Genomic DNA, 18160 nt, shown 5'->3' with positions numbered 1-18160 from the left:
GATGTGGATATTGTAGGAAGATGGGAAAACGGAGCCACCAATAGTTAGATGTAAGGAAAGCAAGACAAAGTCAGATAGTGGCAGGAAACGGGCTACATTCATATGAGTAGACCAGATGTGGCCAAGATGTAGCATCAAGCAGTGGCACGCAGTCATCTGCTTTGCTTGATTGTTAACATGCTTGCTAATGATGTGGGCCAACTTCTTCCAGACACTTTGTGGCCCCAGCTAGGGACCACATCACCTAAGGGCCCTTCCCAAAAGGCAGCCTGAATGTGGCATATCATGGTTTGAAGGAGAAGCAAGCTGAGCACATGTATGCAAGCTGTTCCTTTCCAATCGGCCTTAGATGCTGATCGGCCAGTTGCTGATCTGTTGTATTTAGTAATGCAGGGAATGTCACTGCTGCAAAGGAAAGAGAGGGAGAGGCAAGAGGAATGTGGTTAAGCACTAGGCAAGAGAAAAGCACACAGAAGGTGGGCAAAGAGGGCAATATAAAGAAAAAAATATCTGAAGGTGCAGGTGGGAATGTGGTTGAAACAATTCAAGTTTTATATTGTACTCCTTTGTCTATGCACTGCCTCTTTAGATGATGGTTTTTCAAGATGTGAACCAGTCTTCTCTCATCCTTGTTAGGTATATGCTTAAAGAAAGCATCAGAGTGTCAGAAAACCATCATCTGATTTGTCAAAGTACTTTGAGATGTTTAGTAAATGCAACACCTACAAGATATAATTTTTCTCTTTACTCAGTGTGAGAATGAGGAAGAGTACAGAGACATCAAGAAGACTCATTTAGAGCGAGAGAATTCTTCACGATTAGCTGCCTCTGCCCACAGCATCGCAACAGCAAATCACTGCAATGTAAATGAAAATAGGTAAGCATTTTCCTTCTTATTTACCACTGAGTCATACAACTAGTTGCAGTTTAATGTCCTGTGTTATTTTTGCCTGTAATACGAGTTATTTTTTAATTATCACATTTCATGTTGAAAAATTGCCCAGTGCGTTCTGCTTTCTTCTGGTTTAATGAACAACTTAGCAGCTCCTGACACATTTATATACTCACATTTTTGTCGTATTGTGGAGAGTTGTTAGTTCAAGTGTGAGGTTCATGGAATGAGTAAGTATAGCTAGAGCAGTGCAGTCATCTGAGATGTATTCTCAGACGTTGCCTTGTGGGCACTGGTTCACTTGGGCAGCCATCTTATGTTTCCTTACAGCATTATAAGTTTCAGACTTTAAGTCTGACTTTATGCCTGGGTTTAAGTTAGTCAACAGTACTTAGATTGAAATTGCCCGAAATACTCAGTTCCAGAATACATATCGTTTTCTGTCAATGTCAGGATATATATTAGGGCGAGACTGCTAAAATTAAAGAATATTTTGATTTATTGCAGTAAGTATTTCTATTGTTCAGATCACCGATGAGTCTGAACAATTCTTATCATTAGCACTGGCAAAGAATCATGATGAAAACAAACACATATGCTGCTTATTCAAAAGTATGCATTCAATTTCTTTAACCTAGAATAAGTCACATTTCTTAAACTGAAAAAAATCATGGAACAGTTTATTTTACTGTGCATGAATGCACACAGACACACCATTCCTGTTACCACTCTCTCTGTCACAAGGTTAATTCCGAGCTTCCTGGAAGCAGGGCAGTAATTTGCATTTTGCTTAACATTGTGTTCAGTACTTCTGGTAGTAACTGTGCATTAAGGAAAGAAATATAAAAAAAAGAAAGTCTTGAATATTTGCTTCTTAATTCTTCCCTCATCTGCCCTGCTTCCCAGAAGTTTGTGTGGTTTATGCTACTGGAGGTCATGCACAGTTATGTCAGCACAGCTGATAGCTGGTAGCAAAAAGAGGAGCAAAAACACCTTCAGACATGAGAATTTGATATTGTAGAGTCTGATGTAGAATCATAGAATGATTAAGGTTGGAAAAGACCTCTGAGATCATGTAGTCCAAACACCAGCCCACACACAACATGCCCACTAACCACATCCCTCAGTGCCACATCCACGCAGTTCATGAACTGGGCAGCCAGTGCCGATGCCTCATCACTCTTTCTAAGAATAGTTTTTTTTTTTCATAATCTCCAACCTGAACTTCCCCTGGCACAACTTACAGCCGTTAGCAACATACAACCACCTTTCCTCCTATGTACAGAATGAGCAAGGCCTTGTTTGATACAAGAGGCCACCGCAGCAGGCAAAGTAACCCTAAATATCTTACTTCTACATCAGGTCCACTATCTGTGAAGTGCCAGCAGACTGGAATATGCTGTGTGTGGTTTTGCACAGCTTCTCAGGATGACAAGGTTGGGGTGCTGTAGTTTGACTACTCACAGTACGTGTAGGTGGGCCCAAGTGCCAGGGGCCTTGTGAAAGACCTGCCACACAAATAGAAATGGCAGGTAGTCCTCAAGCTCTGGTCCAAACTTTTGAGGCTTGGGTACACTTCCAAAGAGCCATGGCTTCTCTTGGATGCTGTAGTCCTGCACTTTGACAGTGATGTATAAACATGGCTAGCCAAGGCATGATTTTGTGTTTGAAAAAGGAAAAAGAAATAACAGCATCAGCCTGCACATTCAAAATAGTGCTGAAATTCTTATTTTTCTTGGAGGGAAAAGAACAACGCAGCTGTCCACTTACACACCCCAACTCCTTCATTCATAAACAGCTCTTGGTCATTAAAGCAAAACAGTTTGTGTTGTATTTTATAAGTACTACACTGTAGGAAACAGGAAGAGTTCTGAATTATGATTCATGGCTTCTCTCACAGCTAGTTTTTAAAGACGTGCCAGATAAATGGACAAATGTATGATAAGAGCACATTTAATTAGCTCTGTTCCCTGAAATGATGTGCAGAAATAAAGTATATTTTGTACCGTATTCCGTTGTGCGATTCCATTAAGTGTACACTGTCTGATACAGTAACTATAAAGAAGTGAGAAGTGTACATAAAAAGTAATAGGCTGAATAAAGGGGAATATGACAAGGGAAGATATTGCTTTAAAATAGTCTGTCTGACCTTAATCACAGTTTTTGTCTTAAATGCAAACTATCTCCTTAAGAATGCTTATTTTGTGTGTATGGCTTTAAAATTACCAGACACGTATTTTCTTTAAATTAGTGTGTCTAGAACTTATTTAGGTGATATTTTTATAGCTTCTCACCCAAAGCTTCTCTAATATAAATGAAAATTGAAAATATTACATGGCTTTCTTCTTTACAGTATAGGCCAGCTCGCATTTCTCTGTGTCTCCTTTTGTCTGCAGTACCAGCCTATTTTTCTTTGTCTTTAAAATCGGCGTTAGATCAGAATAAGGAGTGCTACCAAGGGCTGCCCATTGAGCACAGAGACAACCCAGTCATCTTTAAACACATTTCCTCTCTTAGTTCACGTATGGCTTTATTGCCGTGGCTTATAAATTGTCACCTCTAATAGTGAAATAGGGCTCCATAACCTAAACTTACACTTCAGAGTCTAATCTTCGTCTCCGGCTATCCCTTAAGAGATGGTGAGCAAGTGGCCATTTATCTCTGTGTTTTTTTTTCAAGCACTCTGATACAGACTTGATATTAACTCCAGAATTACAATTTGCCTTGAAGGAAAAGAGGATAAACATGATACAAATTTGTAAATGAACTCTTGGTCCCAATACTGTAAGCTTGTTACCAGATGCCAATAGACTTTATACTGCCAGCAGGTTTTAAATTCAAAGTTTTGGTAATATATAAAACATTTACCTTTCTCAAACCCAGCTTTGTGACACTCCATTACTGTAATTTCCATTTCCAGTTTGGCACTACCAATAAATAAAAATGAGAAAGTGCTTCGGTCACCCGTCTCTCCCCTCTCTGATGCATCAAAACACAAATACTCCAACGATGATTTAACTTCCTCCAGCAGACCTAATGGCAGCAGTCTATTACCTTCCATCTCCTCCAGCAAAAAGCATAAGGGTGAAATCCAGTCACAGCCACATCTCGGAGACTTCAATGTAAGTTGTACTGTTGTTCACAATATGAAACCCTATCTTGATATTTTTCATTTTGTGTTGAATCTAAGATAACTTTGCAGAGTCTTATGCTAAAACGTTGTAGTAATGAATGTGGTACTGTACGTTTGGTTTTTCTGTTTTGGGGTTTAGCAAGGCACAGAAGAACAGCAAGAAGGCTGTAAATTGGACAAATAACAAAGGCTGCATAAGCAAAAGGTAAAAGCTAGTGGCCTGGAATTAATGGATTTAGGCCTGCAGAGTATTTGGGGGGCATAATGCAAAGGCCCCCACATCCAGAAGTGTGGTGCAGTGTATAAGACCTCTGCTCAGCCACTGCCTACCTGTGAGTGTACCTGGATATAAGTAATTCTCCATGGCTTCCAACCAGCTTTCTCATACACTACTTCTTGCTGTTGACACCAGTGAAAAGCTTAACATGAGTCTTGCAACTCAGCTCCACCACACCCCAGCATTTAGATGTTTATCCTGTCAGAGAATCTTAATGACACTAAAGGTTTCCAGAGTATCCTTCCTGGTGAAGACTTACTAGTAAATTGGGGGTTAGCCACTGTCTTCAGAGTACAGTAAGAGTGGAAATGGATGTTCCCCTCCATTTGTACATGAGCTCTGTGATTGGAACACTGGAATAAAGTGTCTGTTAGCGCTTCTGGTTAAGGAGATTTATATTTCTCTCACCTCTCCAAATAGTATCCTGTCATCCAGTCTGCAGGGCACTGTGGTTAGAAGACTAAGGACAGAACGTTGCCCCTTGCAGCTTTGTGTGAAATACCTAGAAGACGTAACTTGGACACTGTCATATTGATATTCGCTGCTGTAGCATCTAGTCGAGTTGCTGAGGCACTCTTCTGTTGCTATAAAGGCCCATGCTCCTTTCTTTGCTACTGAAGATTTTATCCAGCGTGTATTTGTTTTTAAACAGTATGTTATTTGATAAATAAGAGGTTTCAAAGTTAACTTTTTAACTTTTAAAACATAAGTTTAGAGATTTATAACCCATTCAGACTCACAATGATACGAGTCTTCATTGGATATCTTGAAAACAATGTAAATTTCTTCACAGGCGCATGTGCTGGAAATCAAAAGTAGAAGGTGATTGCTTTATGATCCACACCCTCAGCAAATGAATTTCACTGAGATTTTCTGCACAGCCTAGCAATGCACCATTTGGTCAACATTTTAAAAAGCTTTGCAATAAAATTCTTATGTATTTGATTATTCATCTGAAAATTTTAGCCGTCTGAACCGATCCGGATGTGCCATACAGAATATGAGAGCTCGTGAACTATAAATGTTAAACATAGCTTCCTTTTATCTCTTCCCTTCATGAGGTATCTAGGTGGTGTGCCCAGGTGGTCTCTTGAATTTCTGTCAGGGATCCTAAGCTGGGATGTAGTCTTTATCCATTTTAATTTTTTAGTGCATTTCCCCATTACATTTCCATCCTCTACCTGAGGAAGAAGTGGTAATGTTTTCTGGCAGTGGTTGTAAATGAAGGGCAAACGGGCTCACCTTGCTCTCTCAGGGCAAAGTAAAATGTTGGTTTGGAAGCTAAAGCCTGGAGATGTAACTTGATCTTCTCAATGGCCAAGCTGATCTGTTCTTCCATAATTTCTCTGACTTTGTTACAGAGTGTTTTGATGATTACTAATAGTTCAGCTCCATTTCATCTGTGTATCACATAAAAACTCAGGCCCTTTACAAAGTGCTGTGAGCAGTATCTGTGAATTTGTGGCTGTTAGTCACAGGACAGTTAACACATCTTGCCTGCTGAAATAGTAGAAAAACTAACTGACAATTTACAGCACAATGCAAAGACTATCTGTGGTTTATTACTTGCTTTTTTGAAGTTAGAAGCTCAATGTCTTCTATGCTGTTTGTTGTCTAGAAAGCAGTTCACACCAATTCAGAAAATGTTCTTCTCTGCAATAAGCCACAGACCCAAACAGAGCCTTGGTCACCTCTGTCCAGCGCACCCAGGGACTGCAGAAGGACAAAACTTATCTTTGATGATATGTAAGTACAGATAACTTTAAAATATAGCAAACAATGTAGCTTTCTGCATTTCAAAAGGGAGTGACAATTTGTTCATCATGAGCTGAGATATGGCCAGTATTATTATAGTAATACTGTACACTGAACAATGATTGAGACATCGTTTATAAAGTATTCTATTTATCATCATAAATTAAGCCTCTGATCATCAGGAAGCAGTGAGGACTGGCTGTTCCCTAAGGGATGATGAGCCAGGAGCAAAAGGACAGAAGATGGCTGGTGGGGTGGGGGCTATGCCAGCAGGGGTGGTCCAGTCACAGAGACACTATACAAGGTGATGAGGCAGGTCCAAGGTCAAGCCAGGAAGTCAGATCAGGATCAGGTCTGGTGAGGATAAACAGAGTCAGACATAGTCCAGTGACTGCCAGGTATGCATAGTGATGAGGTGGATCTGAGGTCAAACCAGAAAGAAAGCCCCAGTGTTGTGCCATGGCCTGGCATAAGCACCGTTGTGACAGGGCTGAAGACACAGGCACACCTATAGCAAGCTTGGATAGGGAGTGAAGATTCAGACCTGAGCTTAAATGGCTTTTTTTGGCCCATGGGCTGAATAGGAACACCTGTGTGAGACACGTCAGGACCATAAAGAGGAGGCCCTGTTAGTGCTTCAGCAGTAATTCTGCACACCTCTGACTACAGATGTATACATATGCATATCGAGGCAGGGTGAGAGGAACCCCCTTCTTGTATGTCCTTTGGAACAAGGGGAGAGGACAGATGGGAGCCTTGTATCCACAGACCTTGACAGCTGCTTCACTTGTTGCTACTGCTGCTCAGAAAAAGGTGTCACAAAGGCAGAGGGAGAAGCAAGCAGCAGTGGCTGGCATGAATATCTGAAGGGATACCTGCCCCTCCCCACTTCCATTGCATCTCTCAAAAATCCCTGCTTTCTTCTTATGAAAATAATTTAAGCTTGTAATTGTCTTCATTTTGCTAAATTAAAACTGCTGGCTCATTTCCCACAATTGTATAGGATATGGTATCACTTAAAGGTAAAACTTTAAGATTGGAACCTTAATATCAAGAAAACTCAGATTTTTTTTTATTATCTTATTTTTGCCTAATAATATTCTGGAATTAAAATACTGAATTTTTTGGCCAGTGCAGAAGAAATTCTGTTCAAGCTATGCCTCAGACTGCCTGGAGCATATAGAGCTTCATAAGCTGTGTAACCTTGACACACCTTTTGCATTCCCAGAATTTCACCAGTAACATCACTTGCACTTTTTTTTTTCACTTAGGGAAACCCTAAGAAAACAGCCCTGTTTTCTACCAGAATGAGGATTTTAATAAATATTACTCATAATAATTGTAGTAATTGTAATGGTCATTTACATGAACTTATTCTCAGAGACAGCCAGAGGGATGACAATATCTCATCGGGAGAATCCAGGTTTCCTACTATAACATATAAATAATTCCCACAGACTTTAAAATGATGTAACTATATTGTTGTCTGTCAAGAAGAGAAGGCTGGTGAGATTAATTTCTGGGTACATTTCTGGAAGTCATGAGGAGATGTAAATTCAATAAACGTAATCATTCTTTCTGCTCCTTTTGGAGAAAACTCTCCCCTGTGTATGTATCCTCATTTTTGTTCCTTCTCCACTTCCCTCCATGCTATTTTTCAAATTTTTCAACACATTTATTCAGTGATTTCCACTGAGGAAATTTGAATCTGCTTAGAAGCACTACCTAAGTCTTCACATCTCTTGAAATACTTGAATCATCTATAATTTACTTGCCACTGTTCAATTTTTCTGCACCTTAAACATGTACATACATGGCAAAAATGTATCAGTATACCTGATAAAAGTCAAAATGTAGGATGTGCTCATCTGTTTGGATTAGAGAAAATACAGTCAGAAACACCTACAATAGAACTATTGTGTCTTCATCTGATTCTCCATCAAGATGCTGACAAAAAAATGGGGGACCATTTTGTGTTTTTTCCCTCCACAATTTTGTCATAAGAAACCTGCTTTTTCTCACCATCTCTATCATCTAGGAGGCTTTTATCACTTGCTTTCTCCATTAGTGATACATGTGATTTCTCTGGCAGGAATCTTCAGTACAACTGTTTCACCTTTTCAGGGAGAGATACAATAGAACCGTTGCTGTGTAGTGCCTTACATGTAGAATGTCCCCCAGCAATTTGCAACCCATAAAAAAAAATAATCTAAAACGCCAAATAAGATAAAACACAGAAGTTAAATATGTCTTAATTTGCCCTTGAAAAACACAAATGTCTACATGCCTGTTGTGCTAACTAGAGGAGGGAGACTTTCTCGTACTATAACTGTCATCCACAAGCTGTATCTAGGAAACACCACCAAATGCCAGCTATTGTAGATATTCTTGATCCTAAATTTACCACAAAAAGAAGTCACTGAAATGTAGCAGATTGGACTGGCTGCAAATGTTAAATGTCAACAAATTTCACTCATGTTAGAAGGATCAAACTAAACAAGGTAGCCAGTGTTTTTCAAATCCTTACAGTACCATAGCAGAGGATTTGAAGAAATGCAGTACTGTATATCTAAAGTCACGTAGTAATCCTAATGGCAGCATTTTGTTCAAAATGATGCCTATGAAGTATTTCATCTCATAATCCATGAAGTTTGGAATTACTGTAATCTAGCCATGGCTTTCAAGTCTTCATTTTAATCAGACTCTGTAGTTTGAAGAGACTAAATCTCTTTTATTCGATTTAAAACAATAATTTTTTTGACCAATCAGCATCTCTGCTTTAGTCTCAATTTATTTTCTCCAGATCATTGACAACAGCTGTCACTAGCAATAAATTGGAACACAAGTAGGTCAATAAAAAGTATATCTTGCTTGGCAGAGTGCTGTACACACATGCATCAAAATATAAAAATAAATATAGCTAAGAGTCTTCAAAAGGCAGCCAAAATATTGCTTTTCCTGAACTGCCATTGTTTACTGCCTGAATGTGAAAGCCCTGAATGTGCTTCAAGCATATCCAGCATGGCACACGTATATGCGACATCCATGTTACTCCCAGTATTAATTCTTAACAAGATTTCCTGGATTTTTGGCCATTTCTGACTCTATGAAGAGAACATTTTAAAAGCTACATCATAATGCTTCAAGCCAAATTCAGTCCTGCTGTAATTTAGCTGAATGATAGAATTCCCAATAACTGCATTTAGGAACGAAGTCTGTTGTCCTTGAAGTGATAAGCACTGACATGCTGTGGCTGCCCGAGGGCACAGTCTCACACCTCCTCCAAAGGCTGCATGTGTGGTACAAAAAGAGCAGAGCATGCTCAGCTTCTCAATACTCCTTATGGCTACATCAGAACTTGTTCCTTGGGATTATTTTCTTACTTGCACTGTAGCTCACCCTTTCAAACTTCGTGTCTGGTTTGTTTGTTTTTTTCTCTTCTCTTCATCTTCTCTTTTTTTCTGGCCTTTTGAGATCAAAGTAATACACCTTCCATCTTTTTCAAATTTTTTTCTTTATTATTATCTCTTGTTGAATTTTCTTTCCATGGATTCAGGTGGTACATACACCCAATCGATTGATATTGTCACAGCTTTAGGAACATATCCTACAGTGAGACTGCATTCCCATCTATAGATAAACCACACGTCCAAAAATATTCTGGCTGTAAAGGTGTTATGCATAAAGCTCATAAAAAGCGGAAGTGATAACTTCTTACCATATTTCTTAGCTTTGGCTTGGACCCCAAGTCTCTCATTTTCAGTCTCTTTTTCCCTGTTCTTTCTCAGTGTGGAAAGAACAAGGTGCTCTTGGGTTGTGACTCATAAAACCAGTGGAAGCCAGCTTGTTTCACCTTGATCGAAGTTCCTCAAAGACTCTGGGTCTTCTGAAGTGTTTGGAAAGACTTCTAGAGTCCTGAGCACCCCCCCAGGAGCACGTTTAAGGAAAAGACATACGCTCCTCCTTCTCATCAGCCACCTAAACTATGACCTGATAAACCGATGTCTGCTGTACTAAGTTCATCACAAATTCATATGCTTACTTTGAAATGTCCTCAATTTCTTGGCTTTGGGCAATTTCAAGACTTCATCTGACAGTTCCATTTTATCCTTATTTCCCTTTTAACTTGTAGCACTTTATTTTCAGCATATGCTGCCCATGAGAAAATAACATTAAGCTCCTACATTGCATACACTGTTTCTGTGATTAAACAATTGAGTTTCCCGTTCTCTGTACGACCACCTTCCCCCCTTTCTTTATAGAGACACTCTCTAAGAACCTGTTTTGGTGGAAAGTAGATGTTTAAACAACTCCAGCAGGTGATTCTCATGAGATAAAGGATTTATAGCCATTAAACCCTGGTCCCAAAGAAAACCCAGGACTGCAGACTTCTCTTGAGCTTACAGGCTACATCCGTGCCCCTCCTCCCCCTGTAGGCAAGTGGTCCAGCACTATGATTATATGACTGAACTGTCTTCACTCCCCAAAACAAAGAACACTCACTGCCTCCTGAGAACTGCCCTTGGCATGTGCTGTCCTCCAGCTGTGCCCAGGCATTGTCTGGGAGAAAGCTCAAAACTATGCCAAGGAGAGTATTAGCCATCAAACAGCATGAATGATCCAATGATAGAGCTGGTATCCTTGCTCTGCTTATTTCAGTAGCACAGATGGAGCCAAGGTTTCACACGTACTGTCACTCATCAATTTCACCCACACCTCACACATCAGTGCTGGGATCATCAGAGCTGGCTGCCAGGTACTTCCTCTCACAGCAGTATCTTTCTGCCTTTGGTTTGCAGTTGCCTGTTGGGAATTCAGGGTGTGTAGCCTGGCATATTAAAACAATGTAAGCCTGGGTAGCTGTGGTCCTACCCTCTCTCCCAGGGTTTGACTGTGTTTCCTTCAGCTTCTACTGAAATTAGCTGATTTCAGAATATTTATCTAACATACAAGAAAAGAGGTACAGCTGTAGTTTATAACTGCAAGGCTGTAGAGATTTATTCCTGTGTTTTTAACACAGGAGCTCAAGTGCCTGTTGTTAATACCTTTTTCCTTCTTCCCTCTTTGCATACACACTTTGCCCTTGTATGTTTTAGTCTAGGTATTGATTTCACATGAGTATCTGTAAGTCATGAATCCAGGTCGTGCCCAGGAATTTGTAGTGGATTTTGACTCTCTTCATCTCTAGTATTTCACTACATTGACATTATTAGTCTGGGTAATTTCGCATTTTTGCAAAAATAAAAACCCTTACTTATTGCACGTTTCTTCATTTCATTTAAATTAGGAGCCATTCTTTAATTTTGGCAGTTTTTTTTTTTTTTTTTTTGCAACAGTAACTCACTCTCTCTGTATCTGGGCTATTCATCTATTCATCTAATCTAAGCTATTGATGTCATTATGCTGAGCCCATCAAGATAGCAGTTGTGTACCTGTGTGATTTAGTAAATTTTTCTTACATTTGGCCTGACTCCAATCAGATCCTTTGTTCTTGTCCTTCTGAAATGCCTATAGCACAGGCATTTTAATGGGTCACCAATACCTTCCCTGCCCTCTCTACAATTACGCTCCTCTGCTGAACTTTCCAAACATGCTGGGTCTGCCATAGTGAGCAGGAGACTCCCATAACCAGATACCTGTCTCATACAGTGCCATAGGCTGTCCTCCACCCCATGTGCCATTCCAGGCACAGCAGTTAACCATAATTTATTTTGAGCTGTGGAATGGCCAGGACGCCACAAAGCATCAGGGTGGGACACTATCTTGTACAGTAATACCTGCTTCCCAGCTTCGGTCCCATAATTTACCCCCAGGATGACCATCTTTATCTGTGATACAATATGTCAGAAGTGATCTTGGTATATTTCCCAGTGCATCTTTGTCTGAAACAACAAGTAGGCAGGACTGTATACACCGACATTTTACTTTATGTTGTTATCTTGTCCTTACAGGATTTCCTTCTCTTCTTGTATTTAAGGATTGTGGCCTACTGGCACAAATTCAAAACTGGGCATGGGCTGACCATGGCTATGCCCATTTCTTCTGGTTTGCCTCTAGCTCTGATCAGATTCTAAAGTGGTTCATTCTGCTCTTCTGCTCCCTTCCAGCACACCCACCTTTTAGGGTCTGGATTACTAAAGTGGTGAAACTATATTTAGAATTATGATTTAAGCTGCTTTTATTATGTGCAATTGTTGTACACTAAGGAAGCCCTAGTTCAGTTTTTTATAACACTTCAGCAGCATTATCTCAGAAGAGTATTAAAATATGCACTTGGCTGCATTTATGATGTTTAATTGAACTTTTATTAGTTTTTTTTAATGTATCCTCATAAAGCACTATACCACAGTAAGAAATAATGTTCAAGTGGAGGATTATGTAAATGAAGCAGAAAATGCTGTAGTTTAGTATTTAGTTCATATAAAATACAAAAATTAGATGAAAAATGTGCTTTTGAATGCAGTTATAATTAAAATTGTATATTGGAGTCTAAGCTATGCTGTACTCTGTAAATACCAGCAGTTGCACTGAGTTTCGAGGAGATTATGTTGCAGAAGATGCTGATAAATTACTGCACGAAGTAAGGCTTCTATTGATTCACTTTGTTTGATTCTCTTCTCTTTTTTTTTACTGCATGACTTTACATTTTTGCAATTATCTGCTGAACTGGAGTAAATTGAATTCAGAGAAAGTATCAAAAGACAAAGGTGGCAGAGATGCACTGTCATGGCAATACAGCTAAATAGGATGCAGAGGGAGAAACACACACACTCAAGCATTTTACCTGGGTAAACACCACTCTTAGGAGCTCAACAGCCTGGAAATTCTAAAAGGCTGCTTTCGGAAGGGGAGTAATTACCATGCCCGCAGCCATCTCACCTCACGCTGGGATCCTGTGCAACACAACTAGCTATGGAAATGCTGTATTTCCTGCTGGTTTTCGACAAGCTCCCAGAGAAAGTGGTGGCAGTGCCAGTGAGAGGAATTCTGGACAGTAGCAGATTGTTTGATAAATCTCGTCCCGGCTTCAGCCACAGACATGCTACTGAGGCTGCCCTTGTCAAAGTCATAAATGGTTTGAATACCACTGTTCAAAAGGAAGCCTGGCCTTGTTTGTACTATCAGATCTAGCCATGGGGGTTTATTCTGTAAAAGGCTGGATTCTGTTGCACTGCCTAGGTGACTGCCTAGTGTTGACTGAGAATGCGTTGAACTGGTTCCAGCAGTACTTGATTGCCTTCCCCAATCAACAGAGTAGGGTAAATTCTCCTCGAGAGCAGCCAGTTTCACATAATGACACTCGATCCCGGGGAGAATTCACCGGCAGCCTGACTTAGTTGGCACTGATGCTTTACACTCTTTCTCTTGCCTTTCAGAGAGATATATGAGAGGCATTAGAGCAGTGTATTAGAACTCTTTTTTGGCTTTGTTGAAGAGGACCATATTTCTACAAGTACCAACAATCAGATATTCAGAAACAAAAGAGTTCCTTGTGCAGTCAAGATTATTAATAGACATAAAACACTTGTTTGTACCTGTTAATTTGAAGTCAAACTTCTTTTTATATATTTTTTTACCAAAAAAAGAGGCCTGAATCCTGTCTGTAAATCTGGAGTGACAGTGCTGACAGCACTCAATACAGACACTTGCAAATGACATAGGAGAATCTGACTCAATTGTCTGAAAACTTGAAATCAGGGAATATCTTTCCATGAGACTTCAGTTTACACTCATGATCGTGACATTTGTAGCCGAACAAAGAGACTCTGCTGTTTCTGATACCATTTACATCCTATCCGGTTCCACCAGTAGCCTGGTACCGATTTGTAGAGATTTTCCTTATTTCCAGGCTTTTCAGGCTGTAGCAAGGCTGCAATCTGCAAAAGGATCACAAACCTTACACCTATGACTTGAAAAGGAGTTCATCTACAGATCTTTCTGAATTTCTTGTGTGAGGAAACAGACTTTTTTCTCTTCGAGATACCTCTCAACAAGAACATACAGTATTTGAAATTACGATGCAGTGAGATCACCTGCAAATTCTCCAATCTGAGGTTTTCACCAGTTTCATTAAAGGGGCCAAGTTCCAGATGAAATTTGGATGAACCACGAAGTTAGTAAGAGATACATGTTCTCAGTCACTGTAACTTACAGGTCTGTAAGATCAGACTGTGATTAATAGAATATTTTATGAACGTCGTAGATGTGAAATACACAGTATGCAATTCTGAGTAATTAATTTATGCTTCAGCTTTCTCATGTGTCTTCATATGTTCATGAGCTGAGGTAGCCTACTGTCTTCTTTTCTTCTCTACCAACCCATTGTCTGTTTTTTCACTTCGTGGCATAATAATTTAAATTAGTATACTGGATGTAAAAGGATTTAAAAGCTTTCCATGTACAGCAGTGGAATCTAGGAAACCTAAACAAAACTGAATTTGAATCTTTTCTTTCTCATTAAAAAACAAAAAAACAATAAATAAATAAATAAATAAATTCAAGTACATCATTATTTTGTTTCTAAAGTGATGTAAACAATCTGTACCACGTACACAAACATACATTAGATCTATAGAACTTCTCAACTTTCAATTTCATTAGCATGTACATTTGTAATCTGAATTGAAAGATTATTAACATGTAGTGATCCATGGAAGAACAGTATTGCATAGATAGCATTAACAGATCAGAATTTGACGTGGCATGTGTATTGTTTTTGAACAAATATTGGAAAAAAACACAATCAATGTATTTTTTCCCTAACAAGTCTTAATTTCTGTTAGGCACCCTCAGATCTGTATATCAATCTTGTATTTTTCCTATGAAAGTACCTAGACATCCACATTGTGGCTATATATACTGTGCTTAACAATTATATTTTAATAGTTTCATCTTTATACTAGGCTTTTTCCTCCGAAACAGCTGGCTTCAATAGACACTGATGACTTTGATTTTCACACACTGCATTCTGGTTAGCTACCCCATAGCAGGGCCCTCTTGGTTCAGTCATGAACATGCCTCCCGCTGATGCTCTCAGCTGCTGAGCATAACTCTGGAGCATAAATCTTGCTACAAGTTGAAAAACATTCTACAATTGTCTTATTTATGAGTAGACCATAATTACATTGTGTTATCTCGCTTGGTTTTTACAGCTTCTTTCCGTGCTTCAAACAAGCAAATTATACAGATGGTTCTGGGTGTCACATGGAAGGGTATATTGCAAAGAACATATTTTAATGACCAGAGTTTGAAAGGATCATGTAAAGGATCATCACTTTGATCATTTCAGAGAGCTGAGACCACTGCATTGCTGATATGCTCTGCTTTGTTTTGTTTTTTTGTCACTTCAGAGTAAACAGTCTTACCTAGGTTATTGCACAAGAATAAGATAGACAGAACATAGAGATTTTAAAAGGTCTTTCAATGGTTCTGAAAACATAGCTTTCTCCATCCAGCTAACACTCTTTCAGTGTCTAATACTTCATATGTGCTTGAGTACTGTGTTTAGTCTTGGGCCCCTCACTGCAAGAAACATATTGAGGCCCTGGAACGTGTCCAGAGAAGGGCAACAAAACTGGTGAGGGGTCTGGAGCACAAGTCTTATGAGGAGCGGCTGAGGGAGCTGGGATTGTTCAGTCTGGAGAAGAGGAGGCTCAGGGGAGACCTCATTGCACTCTTCATCCTCCTGAAGAGAGGTTGGAAGGAGGAGGGGTTTGGCCTCTTCTCCCAGGAAGCAAACTGGACCCAAGGAATTGGCCACAAGTTGTGCCAGGGGAGATTTATATTAGACATGAGGAAAAACTTTTTCTCTCAGAGAGTGGTCAGGCACTGGAATGGCTGCCCAGAGAGGTGGTGGAGTCACCGGCCCTGCCTGTGTTCAACAGGCGTCTGGATGAGCAGCTACCAGATATGGTCTGGTAGCTTGTGGTAGCAGTGGTAATGGGAGGATGGTTGGACTAAATGATCTTGTAGCTCCTTTCCAATCTTGTGATTCTACAATTCTACGATTCTGTAACTGACCAAAACCAATCCAGATGGTTTGTGTTGTTAAGAAAATGTTAGCATCTTGCTGGCTACAGAAAGTATTGGCAGCTGCAGTCGATTATGTGATGCTGGGACAGAAATCTGTCTTTAGTCCTCTTTCTTCTGGGGAGTTGGGGAAAAATCCCACTCTGAGGGAGAAGAACATTTTAAAGATGGAACAAATGAACTATTTTTCAGCACATCATCAAACTTTTTAGGATAGATGTCATTCAAAATTACTCAGGCTGCAAATTTTATTTCTCTCTGATGATATTTAGCCTTCAAAATAAGAGTTATGACTAACCTTCTGTGATATAATTAAATTTCCTTGAAACTGTGTGCATGAAAGAAGAAGGAAACAGACTACGCAGATGCGGTGGCAAACGGCCTTACTGATTCAAGGAAGTAGATATGGTTGTCCTCTTCTGTCAAGAGGCCTCCACCACTAATCTGTTGTGGACCTGAAAGTGTTCTTACCGCTGTCAGCAAGAGTTTTTGTCTCATACATTGACTTCAGTTTTTAGATCTATATCTTCTCTGACTCATACATTTTTTTAACAAACATTCTGAGAAATCCAAATTAAAATTTATTTATATATTAGGATTGCTACGCTGCAGTAATACCATAATACCCTATTTTTCACAAAGCCATGCATTTAAAATCAAGAATGGCAAGAATATTGTTATTCATTTTCTGAATACTCAGCAATATCCCTTTTTCATTAGAAAACGTCTAAAGGATGACTTGAAGGAATTCTAAGAGAACAATTTTTCAAGGAGAAACTTCTGAGAGTGACAAGGATACAGCGGTAACTTCAGTATGTGCTGAGATGAGCTGGGACTCAGTTTTAGCTGAGTAGAAGGAGGAAGGCCATGTCTCACACATATGAGACTGGGGGAATCTCCATGGTCAGGACATACGGACACTTTTTTGAGAATTGAAGATACTGTGTTACGCACTAAAATGACATGGCAGAGGGCTTCCCTCCATTGAGAAAAGTGCAATAGGGAGAAGATGAAGAAATCTGTTTCAGCCATGAGGGCTCAGTGAATTGGTCACCAAGCACTGCCAGGGGGACAGCACTTCGTGTTTTCAGTTTGAATAGAAGTGGATTAGTGTGGATCAGAAATGGTCTTGTGAATTTCAGCACAGAGACAGCAACTGAATTTGTGCCTTGCAGTCATTAGGTCAGGTAGGTTAAGGATGGAATGGAGTCTCTGAGATCTATTTGAGGAGAAATCAATGGAGAATTTGACACAAGTAATGCCAGTGGCATGCAGCTGGCAGCCTAGCACCGTGTCACAAATGAACTCCTGGCAGCAAAAGCAAACAGCACTCTCAGTGTGCTTACAGATAAGGCGAAGGGGGATGAGGTGGAGGCAAGCAGATTCAGTGTGCATTTTTGAAGTGGAGAGATTAAACACACTTATTTTGTAAGGAAGGAGAAGCCAAGGCAAATGACACTGAACAGGGAGGAGTAGAAAATGAGGTAAGCAAACACAAGGGAGAGGAGAAAATGGAATAACTTGTTCCGCTTAATGCTTGCATCCATTTGGTAGATCAAAACTGCACTAATTTGGGAAGCAGTTTATACAATCCATAAAAATGCATTTTATTAGCTTTTTTTGCTTTGAATCACTGACTTCTAAAGAATGAGAACAGCCATAAATGCTATTGTCTCCACAGGCAGCAATTTGAAAATATAAGATGCATGGTTACATGATAAGTGTATTTTCTTCATAAAAAATGTTTGCAAATCAGGTTTAGAATAGGGGAAAAATAACCTGAAAATATTCTGCTTCAGAAAATAATAAAGTGTCTTCTTATTTTCCCCTGGTAGGCCACGCAATGCAGATTACTTTATGCAGGAAGCTAAACGGAAGAAACATAAAGCAGATGCGATGGTGAGAATATTTTCTTTCCAGTTATGTTGCTCCAAATTATTTTTGTAATGCAGTTTCTTCATCAGTGCGGTATTGCTGGGGTAATTATAAAATCTATTATAAGGATGGCTAGGCTTGTTAAATTAAGAAATGTTTATATAATCAAATGTTCATAGCCCAATAAACTATGACTTAA

The 18160-nt window shown here is 39.5% G+C and overlaps 1 protein-coding gene across 1 annotated transcript in view; it reads left to right on the top strand.

Moving 5' to 3' along the window:
• The window catches only part of AFF3 (AF4/FMR2 family member 3), a 316384-nt gene that overhangs the window by 286484 nt on the left and 11740 nt on the right, over nt 1-18160 (top strand). The window contains exons 12-15 of the mRNA XM_042810250.1: nt 753-877; nt 3813-4014; nt 5921-6048; nt 17922-17985. Of these exons, the coding sequence (XP_042666184.1) occupies nt 753-877; nt 3813-4014; nt 5921-6048; nt 17922-17985 (519 nt within the window). The remainder of the gene's footprint in view (nt 1-752; nt 878-3812; nt 4015-5920; nt 6049-17921; nt 17986-18160) is intronic.

This window comes from Centrocercus urophasianus, unplaced genomic scaffold, assembly GCF_019232065.1.
Source record: "Centrocercus urophasianus isolate 14NV4802_14NV808 unplaced genomic scaffold, USGS_Curo_1.0 seq_12, whole genome shotgun sequence".
In the NCBI taxonomy this organism is placed as follows: domain Eukaryota; kingdom Metazoa; phylum Chordata; class Aves; order Galliformes; family Phasianidae; genus Centrocercus; species Centrocercus urophasianus.
This window is presented reverse-complemented; position numbering and strand designations above follow the sequence as displayed.